This window comes from Giraffa tippelskirchi, chromosome 10, assembly GCF_054371585.1.
Source record: "Giraffa tippelskirchi isolate mGirTip1 chromosome 10, T2T-mGirTip1v1.2.pri, whole genome shotgun sequence".
Taxonomy (NCBI): domain Eukaryota; kingdom Metazoa; phylum Chordata; class Mammalia; order Artiodactyla; family Giraffidae; genus Giraffa; species Giraffa tippelskirchi.
Window position 1 is genome coordinate 106,964,496 of NC_137284.1, and position 13,325 is coordinate 106,977,820.

At 34.8% G+C, this 13,325-nt stretch overlaps 1 protein-coding gene and 2 long non-coding RNA genes across 5 annotated transcripts in view; 2 read left to right on the plus strand and 1 right to left on the minus strand.

Moving 5' to 3' along the window:
* LOC145523620 (uncharacterized) overlaps nucleotides 1-13,325 on the minus strand; it is a 169,983-nt gene that overhangs the window by 78,980 nt on the left and 77,678 nt on the right. The gene's annotated exons all lie outside the window — the stretch shown is intronic.
* The window catches only part of HERPUD2 (HERPUD family member 2), a 35,665-nt gene that overhangs the window by 11,899 nt on the left and 10,441 nt on the right, over nucleotides 1-13,325 (plus strand). For 2 of the 3 annotated variants that reach the window (XM_081534260.1, XM_081534261.1), the window contains 3 exons: nucleotides 5,084-5,161; nucleotides 8,464-8,577; nucleotides 11,063-11,217. In XM_081534260.1, coding sequence (XP_081390386.1) covers nucleotides 5,084-5,161; nucleotides 8,464-8,577; nucleotides 11,063-11,217 — 347 coding nt within the window. The remainder of the gene's footprint in view (nucleotides 1-5,083; nucleotides 5,162-8,463; nucleotides 8,578-11,062; nucleotides 11,218-13,325) is intronic. The other variant, XM_081534262.1, reaches the window with a different exon arrangement.
* On the plus strand, nucleotides 437-4,946 carry LOC145523621 (uncharacterized). Its single transcript, XR_014066785.1, has 2 exons — nucleotides 437-1,505; nucleotides 3,642-4,946. It is a non-coding gene; the product is annotated as an uncharacterized LOC145523621 (long non-coding RNA).

Below are 13,325 nucleotides of genomic sequence, written 5' to 3' on the forward strand. Positions count from 1 at the left end.
AGTTTTTCAAGCATGGGCTTCTGGAGTCTATAAGGTTGCTGACTGATAGTGGTCTGTATTGTTTCTGTGAAAAAATTGTTTTAAACCTATCTACTAAATAATTATGAGAGTAAACTAAGTTGGATTGCCATTGTACTTAATTTATGTGTATACATGTCAGTAGTCCAAAATATTGAGTATTCTAGCATACTTTCATGTCCCATCTTGTTTAAAAATGATACTTGTGATAAAGTACATGATTAATTCCATTACTGCTACAGTTTAATAGTAAAATGGAGATTACCTATGTGGAAAGCAGCTAATATATAGTTTTCTTACATTTTGAAGTAGTTGGTAAATACTTCTTTCATCTTTCTTTCATCCCATTCACTCAATACATCCTTTCACTAAAAATCAGAAGGTAAGTAATTTATGCCTTGCACATGGACTTTTCGGCTTTTTTTTTTTTTTTTTTTTACCAATTTCAAATATTTTTCTGTGTAGAGAAGGTGAAATGAATTAAAAGTTTTCTTTTTGTTATTTATAAACGTCATTTTAAACTGATTCTTGAAAGCTCTTCAAACATGAATTAGGGCTTGCTTTTTTAGTCATTAAATTGATAGTTATTGCAACTTTAACCAAATCTATGTAGCAGTATCCTAATCATGTTCTTCTATGTAATGAACAAAGGTAGTCTGCTACTGGCCATACAACTTATCAATACTGTCACAAAATCTCTCATTAGATCCTTATGAAACTGCATGATGTCAGAGAAGCAGTTGTTAGAGATTAGTATCAAATGCTCATTGAATGTTTTCTAAGTGTTCTGCTCTGTTCCTAGAGGTTTGTGTGCATTTTTATTGTGAAAATTCAACCTTGTGAAATAGGTACTATTACTGCCCTCATTTTTTAAATAAGAAAACTGAGGCAAAGAGTGGCGGTAGTGGGATTGTGTACAAGTTTCTTAACATTTCTTTGCCTATCTCTACCATATTCTTCTCTAAGTTCAACTCTTTCACACAAGATTTTACCCCTTATGAGTTACTCAAGAACATTGCTCTTGAAATTTTCTGTTTTTCTCTCCTGCATCATCACTTACCTAAGGCTGGATTATTTCTATTGGCATACAAACATGTTATTTCTCTTTTCTTAAAAAAAAACACAAAACAGTAAAACAAATAAGACCCTCTTTTGACTCCACTTCCCTTCCAGCTTTTACTTTTATTCCCTTTCTATCTTTAGTGCACAACTCCTTATAAATTGTGAATATTCACTATTTGTAACTGTACTCCTCTCCTTTTCTCTTAAATACATCCCAGTTAAGTTTTTACCCTACTGGTCCACCAAGATTGCTTTTATCAAGGTCACCAGGGAGCTCTGTGTTGCAGGATATGGTGGGGGATATAGAGAAATAAATAGAATAGTATGAAAGAAGGACACTATGAGTATATAACAAAAATCTAGACACATTCAAATATCCATATTGTAAACTTTAGTATTTCTGTGTAATGGAGCATTCAAAAAGAGTGGGGAAGACATCTTTATGCTGCTAAGGAGTAATTGCCAGGGTAAAATAAGTGAGAAAACAAAGTAATAAAGAGTGAGTATCGTGTTCTACCTTTTATGTGGGAAAAGAAGGGAAACACAGATGTGCTTATATCCAGATTTGTTATGTTATTAAAAAACCATGGAAGGGTAATTCAGAATTACAGAGGAAGAGGGTAGGGGACAGAAGCTAAACCTCTTTGTACCTTGTTCTATAATTTTTCCTTTGTTTCTGTGTATGTTATATATAATTTTAAAAATTAAATAGAAAAAAATTCTTAAATGGTAACAAAACAATTTAACAATGTCAGGATGTTAACAAAATTACAAGAATTATTACAAGTAATTTTGAAACAGTATTTTGACTACATATCTCTAGTAGGATAGATCTAAGGACTGAAAAAGTGACAAGAAATCTTAAACCTCATCCACTATTACTTAGATTATAGATAGTAGGATAAAACACATAAGTACTTTTTTGCTAATGGCATAATTTTGTTAATATCATTAGTAAAAAAGATTTTCAGGGTGACAGATGTATAAATAAAAAAACATATACCATTCAATTAAAATCAGAAAAATGAATATATACTCAGGGTTTAAGTTTCTCCTTTTCAAAAATACATATTTGGTATCTCTCTTGAAGAAGCTTAGAAATAATAGCAAGTGACCATCAGTACCCTTAGACCCCAGATTTTGTCTTTAGATGCCATTTCCTATTAAAAGGAATCAAAGCACCTGGAACTGGGGCTGTTTCCAGGCCTGGCAAAAGAAATGTGGAAGGTGAACCTTATGTGCCTGAAAGCAAGGAAGCTCTTACAGACTACAGAGGTCAAAATTATTTTCTACCCCTAATGAAATAATGGATCTAGGCAGTTTGATCTAAGTTATTAATAAGGTGAATGTTTGATGACAGACTTCATAGGGGATGAATCAGGCTGACAATATTTAAACACACTGATCAATCTTAACATGACTAAAAGTAGGTCATCCAATCTACATGTGCTAATAATGATGTGATACAACAGGAATTTCTCTTGTCAAACAAAAAAGAACCTAAAGTTAATCAACCCTCCAGATCTAACTGCATTTACAGAGACTACAGGACAAACTATACCATACCAGAAGAACACAGTCACTTACATCCAGACTGCAACATGTTTTCTTCAGCAAATAGCTAGGGAAAATTTTGAAAGAAGTGGAAGCTGTTAAAAGATTAAAAGAGACAAAACAACCCAATTCCATGTGTGAACCTTCTTTGATTCAGATTTAGACAAACCATCAGATGGTAAAGAATCTTCCTGCAATGCGGAAGACCTGGGTTCGATCCCTGGTATCCCCTGGAGGAGGGCATGGCAACCCACTCCAGTATTCTTGCCTGGAGAATCCCATGGAGAGAGGAGCCTAACAGGGGCTGCAGTCCATGGGGTCACAGAGTTGGACACGACTGAGTGACTCAGCACAGCACAGCACACATCCCTAAAAAGACATTTTTGAGCAAGTGGGGAAAATTGAGCTGTACTGGATATTACTTAATAAGAAATTAATGTTTATTTTATTGAAGGTGGTAATATTGTGGTTAGTTGCAAAAACAACTGCTACAGATACATGCTATTTTTTAACACGTGAAAATAAATGATATGGGGTGTTTGCTTTAAAACTCTTTTCTTTGCCAAAAATGAAATGGGAGTGGGTAAATGAAACAATAACAAAATGTTGATAATTGTTGGAGCTGGATATTTGGGAATTCTAAAGATGGTAAGGGGCTTCATCTTATTCTCTCCACTTTGTGTATGTTCGAGAATTTTAATAGTAAAGTAAAAAAATTCATAAGAAAAGACTATATTTTTAATAACAAATGATATGACATAGGCTGCCAAGTCGCTTCAGTCGTGTCCGACTCTGTGCGACCCCATAGACGGCAGCCCACCAGGCTCCTCCGTCCCTGGGATTCTCCAGGCAAGAATACTGGAGTGGGTTGCCATTTCCTTCCCCAGTGCATGAAAGGGAAAAGGGAAAGTGAAGTCGCTCAGTCGTGTCCGGCTCTTAGCGACCCCATGGACTGTAGCCTACCAGGCTCCTCCGTCCATGGGATTTTCCAGGCAAGAGTACTGGAGTGGGGTGCCATTGCCTTCTCCGGATATGACATAGGAGTATCTATTAAATGTTTGAACTGATAGTTTATGATGGCTATAGTATTTATCAAAGGAACTTCTTTAGGTTGCAGCTGAAGTAATAAGTATATTGTAGAAACTTATAAAGCATTATCTAATTCATTTCTCTAGGGCTTAAATCGGTCTGTATCTGCTTAGCATTTAACTTATATAATTTGCTATTGTGCCCCACTCAGTGTTTATATATATTGATTAAAGTTTCAAGACTTGTGATATGTAGTTTTTTTAAAAAAATCCTGTGTTGTATTTGGTTGTTTATATATAAGAACTTGTGTATGTGCATTTTCAGAATGGTGCACTCAAAAATACTTCTGGGGAAATTAAATTATGCCTAAAAGCTAAGTATCCTGGAAGGACAGCTATACCTTCTCTTGATCTTTGGTACCTAAGGACCCCTGAACCACAGATCTTAACTACAAAGAATGGCTCTTTTTACTGTGGTTAATTTTAATGTAAGACTCTTTTTTAGTAGCCATGTTGCATATATAGACTGTTTGAAAATTGTTACAGTTATTGCTTGGATTTGGCATGTCTAGTAATTGTCAATATAGCCAATATTTGGTTTAATAGAATTCAAGGAATGCTTGCCTGTTTCTCCATTATGAAATAGGAGGTCTTATGGGGACTGTACATAAATGTTTTTATTTTAAATACCTAATGCTTGTAGTGTGAGCACTTAGCAGATTTATTAGAAGTACAAAATAAGGCAGAGAATTTATTTTATATTTTGGATTGTATATAGAGATGGCACTTGGATCTCCATGCACTTGAGCTTGTTTTTCTTTAGTCTTGTGTTTTTGAAAAATGTACAAAGGTATTCATGAGAACGGCAAGAATAATAAAAACTAGAATAGTTATCTAAAACTGTAAACTATATCCAAATGGCTTTTGAATTTAAAACTGATAAATTACCCTGCATGATGTTACTAAAGAGGAAAATAAATTTTATGTATACTTTTGATTAAAAATACTGACAAAATAATCCAAAGTAACACTGGTGACCTTGGAATTTTATCCCATTGTTGACTGTTAATAGAAAGCCAGTCACCTTCTCATTAATAGTCTTGAAGGTTTTTAATGACAGTCACATATGCATTGCATTATGGCTGAAAGACCGACTTCCAATTTACCTATTTTCCCCCATTTTAAAAATAATTTGGTAATTATCTGTATTTTATTATATCTACAGTAGATATGTTACCATTTGCTGAACTTTTAATGTATTAAATGGAATTTGGAAAAACCAAATTCTTAAATGATGTCAGTTTTCTGTTTATTTGTGCCTAAAGGGAATTTTACTTTACCCATAGTAAGGCATCTTATTCCCAACCTTCAATTTGTATAATTAGAAAAAGTTGAATTTTTTTCTTTATCCCATTTCTTAGTTGACGAAGGATCAAAGATTGGTGTATTCGGGCAGACTGCTTCCCGATCATCTGCAGCTGAAAGACATTCTCAGAAAAGTAAGCTTTTCCACCACTATTCAATACCAGTTACTCAGAGTGCCAGAGGAAATATGTTCTGAACTTTCTTTTGGTATCCAACCAATTTAGTTCTCAGACACTTAAAATCAACCCTTTTGGGTAGCATAATAGGTGATTCTGATTAGTTAACGGTTTTATATATCCATCTGATAGCTAAATCTGAAATAGCATTACACATTTGTGTTCAGGGATTTGTTATCTTGTGGAAGAAAGCCATATTTACTATCACTAATGCAGGAGTAGAGTGCTCAAGTAGACTGGTAACAAGTAGACCCCTCTCTTAAATCCGTTTTTGGTGAAACTACATGACTACATGACATTTTAATACAAGTTAACTTGGGTTAGGAGTTTAATTTTGAGACAACTAATATTACAGAAGGAAGCCCACTTGGTCCATCAGCAAACTTTGAATCTTGGTACTCAGAGTTAAATATATTTTAATATAATTTTTTGATAGAATACTAGTTACTTTAATGGCAGCTTTTAGTTCATGTTTATTTGTGGAATTTATACTTTTAGAATTTTTCTGCATTTGAGATTCTTTTTGCTTGGGAATGTAGCAAAATTAGATATATAGCTGTTAGGTTTCACTTTAGATTTTTGACTTAACTCAGTGTTTTCTGGATATCCCTAATCTCTTTATGCTCTTGTGTATGTTTATGACCACCTGTGGGAAATTTTAAAAAACCTTACACTGGTGTATTTCTTCTGTTTAAATAGTTGACATTTTAGCTTTGCTAGTGTGACTTCCTGCTGTCATTTTCATTTAATCATGTAGTTTCAGGTTGCCAAAGTGGTTTAATAACATCTCTCACTGTCTCTCCCTACTTCTCGCTCTCTCAAAAATACTGGCTTTTGTAGCATGGATCCTCCCCTCTTTCTTTTCTAAATAGACTTTATTTTTTAGAGTAGTTTTAGGTTCACAGCAAAATTGGGCAGAAGGTATAAAGATAACCCATAAAACTCCTGCCTCCACACATACACAGCTACTCCAACTTAACAGCATTCCACATCAGTCTACATTAGAGTGCTACAGTAGTTACAGTTGAAGCCTGCATTGACATCATCACCCCAAACCCATAGTTTACATTAGGATTCACTCTTGGTGGTGTACTTTCTGTAGGCTTTAATAAATGTATAATGACAGGTATCCACCTGACAATATTGTACAGAATATTCACTACCCCCCAAATCCGCTAACCGCTTCATTTTTTTTCCTGGTTTTATCCTTAAAAACTTTTTTTGCTATATGCTCTTCGAAATATAGATTTATTATTTTAACCTAAGGATAGCTAGAGTCTGAAGATGCGTACTTCTAAAAAGGGTTTTGCTGCCAGAAATCATTTGCACCCAGAATACTTAAAATGCTTTGGGATTTCCGTGGTGGTCCAATGGTTAAGACCCTGTGCTATCACTGCAGGGGGCTTGGGTTCAATCCCTGATCAGGGAACTAAGATCCCACATGTGCCTCTCTATGGCCACCCCCACCCCCATGAAAAAAAAACAACAACAACAAACAAAAACCACCCAGCTTCAGTCAAAGGACTGTTGTATCCCTTATCATAGAACATTTTGAACAGTATGTTTACAGTTTGAGCAGATATAACCCTTGACTTCTTTCAGTTAAATGCTGTCATTAACTTTACCTGTTTAGTTATACAATGTTTTATAGAAACATTTCCCAAAGGTGAATAAATACTATGAGGTAATTGTGGTTAATATGACCTTTGAAACTAGGTTTGTAAGGATGAACATCTTACACTCGGACGCTTTTTTTACTGTTCTGTATTCCCACGCTAAGGGGACGTTGTAAATCAGGCATCCTTTCCACCTGCTTTGCTTGGTGTACCTCATGTAATGCTATCTCGGGGAATGCCTTTCTTTAGTATTCTAACTCCTATTAACTTCTTCCTCTACCCTAAAACAGTTATAGTTCATGCGTCTCAGTTTTGTGCAAAAGACTGATTTATGTATTTCTCTAATTGTGATCTAATGTGCTAGTCTGTTCTTTTAAAAAATTTTTCGTTTATTTATTTCTTTTTGGCTGCTGAGTCTTCATTGCTATGCCAACTTTTCTCCAGTTGTGGAGAGTGGGAGCTACTCTCTAGTTGCAGTGTGCGGGCTTCTCACTGCGGTGATTTGTCTTATTGCCAAGCACAGGCTCCAGGGTGTGCGGGCTTCAGTAAATGCAGCTCTAGAGCACAGGCTCAATAGTTGCGGCGCATGGGCTTAGTTGTTCTATGTGGGATCTTCCTAGATCGGGGATCAAACCCGTGTCTCCTGCATTGGCAAGCAGATTGTTTACCACTGAGCCACCAAGAAAGCCCTAGTCTGTTCTTTTAACAACATCATGAGTCTCTTTAGGGGAGGGACTGACTCCTGCCCTTTCTTGGATTCACCTCAGAATTAAACACAATTCTTGTTTATGGAAGATGATGAATTCCTAGAGCTTTCTTTCTCTTTCTCACAACTGGGCATCTTTTCTTTACTTCCTGCCGCGCCCCGCCTCCCCCTCTTAAAAAAATCATTTTCTGATTTTTTCTTTTTTAAAATTGCTGCGCCATCCTTTGTTCTTCTCTGCCTTTCCTTTCTCTACCTTATTTACTTGCTTTATGCCTATGATAAATATACTCATGAAATCATTAAGCTAAAATGCCAATTAATTATTTTTAGAGTATTTTCCTTCACTCATAATTATAGATTTATGGAGACACATTTGGAATATTTACAGAATATAGTTCAAATATATGCTCTGTGTCTGTATATAAGTGTCAGAGATAAAACCAGGTTTTGACTTAAAAAATAAAATACTATTGCTAAAATTCAGACAAATGAGATTATAGTGAGGTTATTTGAGTTTCTTTACCACTGTAAGTTTTCAAATAATGAAAACATTTACTATTCAAAGTTTGTAGGCCTAAGCTTCAATGTGACTGTCACAGTGCTGATATTAATGTGTGTAGTATTTTTATACTGAAATAATAGATTGCATTGACACAACTTTACAGCAGTGTTTGCTTCAAAATTCCTTGGTATACAAAATAATAATTTTTTTCATATAGTAGTTCCTGAGTGTTGAGACCATTTTCTAAGCATGGAGGAAATACTGAATTCAGAAGGGTCCCAATTTATGTGCAGGTGACAACAATTTATTACTAATAATATGGCTGTGGTAGGAAGAAACTTAAGTTTTGAGTTAAGTATTTCTGCTTAGCTACTGACATTTTTGAGCTGTGTACTTTCCAGTACTACCCTTTAAATGTAATTTTCTTTAATTTTAGCAAGATGAGTATCATATGGTTCATCTAGTATGTACTTCTCGGACTCCTCCCAGTTCTCCAAAATCCAGCACCAGTAGAGAAATTCATGAAGCACTGGCATCCAACAGCAATTCTGTGAGTTGTTTTGGGCAGAGTAAATGCTGAAGTTTTCTGATTATCCCTTCTTGCCTCTAAAAACTAAGTGGAAAACAGAACAACTGGATCTTGTGGGTGGTGAGACTGGGTTGTGAACAGCTTAAGTTAATCATTTAAACTTCATTTTTAGAGATCCAATACACAGTGTAATCCCTTGAAGCCCGTTCCCCATGAGTTATAATTTGCTATATGGCAGGTCAGTAATAGAGCCAATCTTCAAGGGTTTAATTACTGAAATACTAAAAAGACAGAATTATGATATGGTTATATAATATAAACTCTACAGCCAATATTTCAGAAATGGTTAAGGTATTTTATATATTATATTTAATCAAGGTAGATTAAATTATCTAAACTTAAAGTTTGCTAAATCTTCTTGAAGAAGATTGCTTGTTCAATAATTGTTTTTTAAAATGACTGGATTTGAGTATATATTCCAGCTATGGGGAGGAATAATTACTTGACGTACCTAGTTCTTTCAGACTTGAGTATTCATTTCTCCCTCCTTATTTTTCCATCTGCCTAAAATTGTTTTGGAAATTTAAAAAACCTGTTGAACTTTTCAACTTAGACATTTTTTTACACTGTCCAAATCCTTTTATATTAAATAATTTTTGATTTCCTGTAAAAGCTTTATGTGACACTTTTGGAGGTGAAAGAAAAGGGCTGGTTAAGTGGGAAGCTTGTTTAAAGCTTCCTGGGTAGGGAACTTTTGTACTGCTAAGTGTACTTTTCCTTCTTGTCAGGAATCTAGCCAAAATTTTGAGGAGGGGATGAATGGCAGGGGTGATAACGAGATACTGATTGTTAACTGCTTCTTTAAGAAACTAGATCTTGTAGTTGCTCTCTTTAATTAGCATAGCCTCAGTGGTAAGTATTTTCTAGTACTAGCCATGGAAATTCAGCTTTCACTAAACTGAAATTTGTTTTGTTGATAAACCTAAGTGTCTTTCTATGTTTCCTACCTTGCATAAGAAGGGACAAAACCCTGGTACTGGCACAGAATTCTGTTTATAGTCTTTGAACAGTTGTGTTGCTCCAGTTTCTATTGACAGAGAACTTTCTTTTCCCTTTACTAGTGGTTCCTCGGCCATGATTTCATTTCTTTAGAATATATATTCATTTTTTCAGAGGTGTGTTATAAAAAAATCTAAGAAGTATCAAAGGAGAATGAAATTGAATTCCTCTTAATTTTTTTATGGCTGATAAATTTCAGTGGGACTTGATAATGTCTTAAAAATCTGTTCATGAAAGTTATCTAATAAGGTCAGAAATAATTAGTTCTAGAGAAATTAGGGTGTGCTGCCAAATGGCTAGGCCTTTCTTCTATTAATTTTTTTTTAATGAATACCATATTTTGATGATCCATTTAATATGAAATCTTGCCAAAAAAGAAGCCTTTCCAGGTTGTGTGCCTAATAATCAGCCTCCCTAGTAAGGTATTTGGTGTCTGTTTGGTATGGAATAACATTTTAAAACTTTTGTTAATTTTTCAGAGGTCCTTAGGACCTTTCACATGGCAGGACTAAGGAAGGTAGACATGCAAAAAGACATGCTGTAAATAGGAAGGTAGTACCAGTAAATGTGATTTTAACAAACTTGGAAGGATGTTGAAATTATCTTGTATCCAGTTTTTTAAATTAGGTAATTTATATAAACTGTAATTGTGTTTTAAATCTACATAAAACACTTGACAAACTATTTTCAAACAGCAACAAATTGAGGTGGTCTTCAAGGGGTTATATTGATTGAAGTTGTTGAATCTGTAAGTTACTGACACCACTAATGCATGAGAATTTAAAAATTCTGTTTGGTATCTTGTTTATTTTGTTAAAAAACAGTATTTGTTGGTAGTATCTTTAAACTAATAGGATTTTGGACTGAAAGGAATCTTGAAAATCTAGTTCAGTCTCATTTCTTATAGGAAAGCTGTGACTTAGGGGTTAAGTAAATTGTAAGGTTATGTTCCTTGTTAATGTCAGAGATAACACCAAATTCTAGCATGCTCTTCAGTGTTTTAAACCAGTATATAGCATGTTATACAATAGCTGGTACATAGTAACTGTTTAAGTGATACAGTTATTAGTACCATTATTGAACACTTCCTATGTGTTAAGCATCATGAAAAGAGCTTTGCATGCATTAATTTTCACAGATTTTGTATGCTATTTTTGGTATATAATTACTACTCAGCCTTTTATAGTTGAGAAATGGACTATTGTATAATTAACGGATTTTGGTTTTCTAAACTCTTTAGTCTCATGAGAATTAAATTATTTATACCTATATATATAAAAAAATAACTATACCTATTATGCTGGGCACACCAGTCAAATCAGTAAATTTCTAGAATTCACTTTTTGCGGAGGGATTTCACAGATACGTTTTTAGTAATGTGTCTATAATATTGTGATTATAATGAGTTAAATCTCCTTGAAAAAAATAATTACATTTTTGTTTGTAGAGTTCAGATCAGTCAGGATCATCAACTCCATCATCCAGTCAAGAAACCTTGACTTTAGCTACCAGTTCTTCGTCAGAAGGATTGAGGCAACGTACCCTTCCACAAGCACAAACTGACCCAGCACAGAGTCATCAGGTCCCGTATGTAATGCAAGGGTGAGTGAAACTGTGATAGCTTTGGTCCTCTTAAAAATCTATGACTCCAGACTTCCATGGTAGCCCCCTTCGCTAATCAAGGTACTTTTGAAATTTATTCATATACCTGATTATATGTTTTGTGAATTAGAGGGTTAGGTGTAGCAGTTTTTTGGGGTCTGTCCTGTGTGGTTTGTGGGATTTTAGTTCCCTGACCAGGGACTGAACCCGGGCCCTCTCCAGTAAGAGCACTTGACTGCCACTGAATTCCCTGGAGCAGTGCTTCTGAAAGCTGGTTGTACATTAGAATTGTCTGGGGCAGTACCTTTCAGTCTTTAATGTTTGTGCTAATCACCTGGAGATACTGTTAAGATGCAGGTTCTGATTCAGTTGGTCTAACAGGGTCTGAGATTCTGTATTTCCAGTGAGCTCGGCTGTGATGCTGATGCTTCTGATGCTTTGACCATAGTTTGAATAGCAAGGATCTAGGTAACTAAAATTTTTGTTTTTACTCCATCTCACTATGTCATGCTCAAGTGCTCAGTCGTGTCCAGCTTTGTGACCTTAAGGACTATAGCCCACCAGGCTCTTCTGTTCATGGGATTTTACAGGCAAGAATACTGAAGTAGGCTGCCATTTCCTGCTCCAGGGTATCTTCCCTACCCAGGGATCGAACCCACGTCTCCTACATCTTGGGCATCGGCAGGCGGATTCTTTACCACTAAGCCATCAGGGAAGCCCCCGTCTCACTATAGATCTACTCAAATTAGTCTTCTGGAGAACAGATGGGTGAATAAGGGTGTTCTTGGAAGAGGATAGAACCCAGTAATCTGTTCTACTGGTGTTTATGATTAGCCAGGCTTGGTAACAACTGAGACAGAGTATTGTGATAAGTATTATGGTGATGTGTTATGAGGATATGCTACCATTGCATGTTATCCAGAGACTTTCTTAAGAGGAGTTTACTCAAGAAGCTTGCTATGGCTACCTTATATTTAGCAATTACAGTATGCCTCTTGGGTTAGGCAGTTCCAGAAAAATGATTATTACAAACCAGAACTTTGTTATTTGTAAAAAAGTATTATCACGATTTATATGGTAGAATAGTGGCTTAAAATAGTTTGTCTTATGACAGTGATTCCTTTTCTGTCTTTTTTGCAGAATAAGACAGTTCATTTCCTCTCAATTTATACAGAGTGATGTTACTAATATTTTACCAAATATGGTAGTAGTGATGGAAAGTGAGAATGGATATAATAAACCTTGAAGAATATATAATGATATGTTGACAATAGTTATGTGTGCACAATAATATTTTTAACTTTCTCATACTTACAGTGAATATATTAATATATGTATCTTAACTCTTGATTTATTAAATTAAGGTAAAATATGCATAAAATAAATCTTTTAAAGCATTTTTAAGTGCACAGTTCACTAGCATTAAGTACCTACACAGTGAATATATACTCTGTAATAAAGTATATAAAGTTGCATGTTTTCAGAATAAGACCATGGATATCTTGGAAACAGATTAATAATTTCTTTAAACTAGTCTGTTGAGAAAATCAACAGACTTTGGAGCAAAGCATTTAGGTCTTATAAGTATATAAAACAGATTAGAAAAATCTGAAATAGTGTTTATTTTGCTAAAAATGAGTATTAAGATAAAAAGAGGTAAAATCCTTAAATAATGTTTAGTTTTAAATCAAGAGGGCAGTATAGCTTAGTGGATGTACAGATTCAGGAGTCAGCCTGCCTTGGTTTGAATCCTAGCCCTATCCACTGACTAGCTTGGGCAAGTCTCTTCTCTTCTTTGCTTCAGTTTACTTATGATCTGGAGATAATAGTACTTATTGTACAGGATTTCTGTGTGGATCAAGAGTTCATATATGTAAAGAGTTCAGTGATATGTTAGCAATTATTTATAAATTCATTCATACTTATAAATGAATGCTGTATGTTCATTCAGCAAACATATTTATAGGCATTTGTGAGTCTGACACACTGAAACATCTGAATGAATGCCAGTACCAGGTGCTGGAAAATACGTCTGTATTTGGAAAGAGCACTTTGTGATTACAAAGCAATTTAAGTGAAATTTCAATAAGTAGGTTATTCGGCTTAAC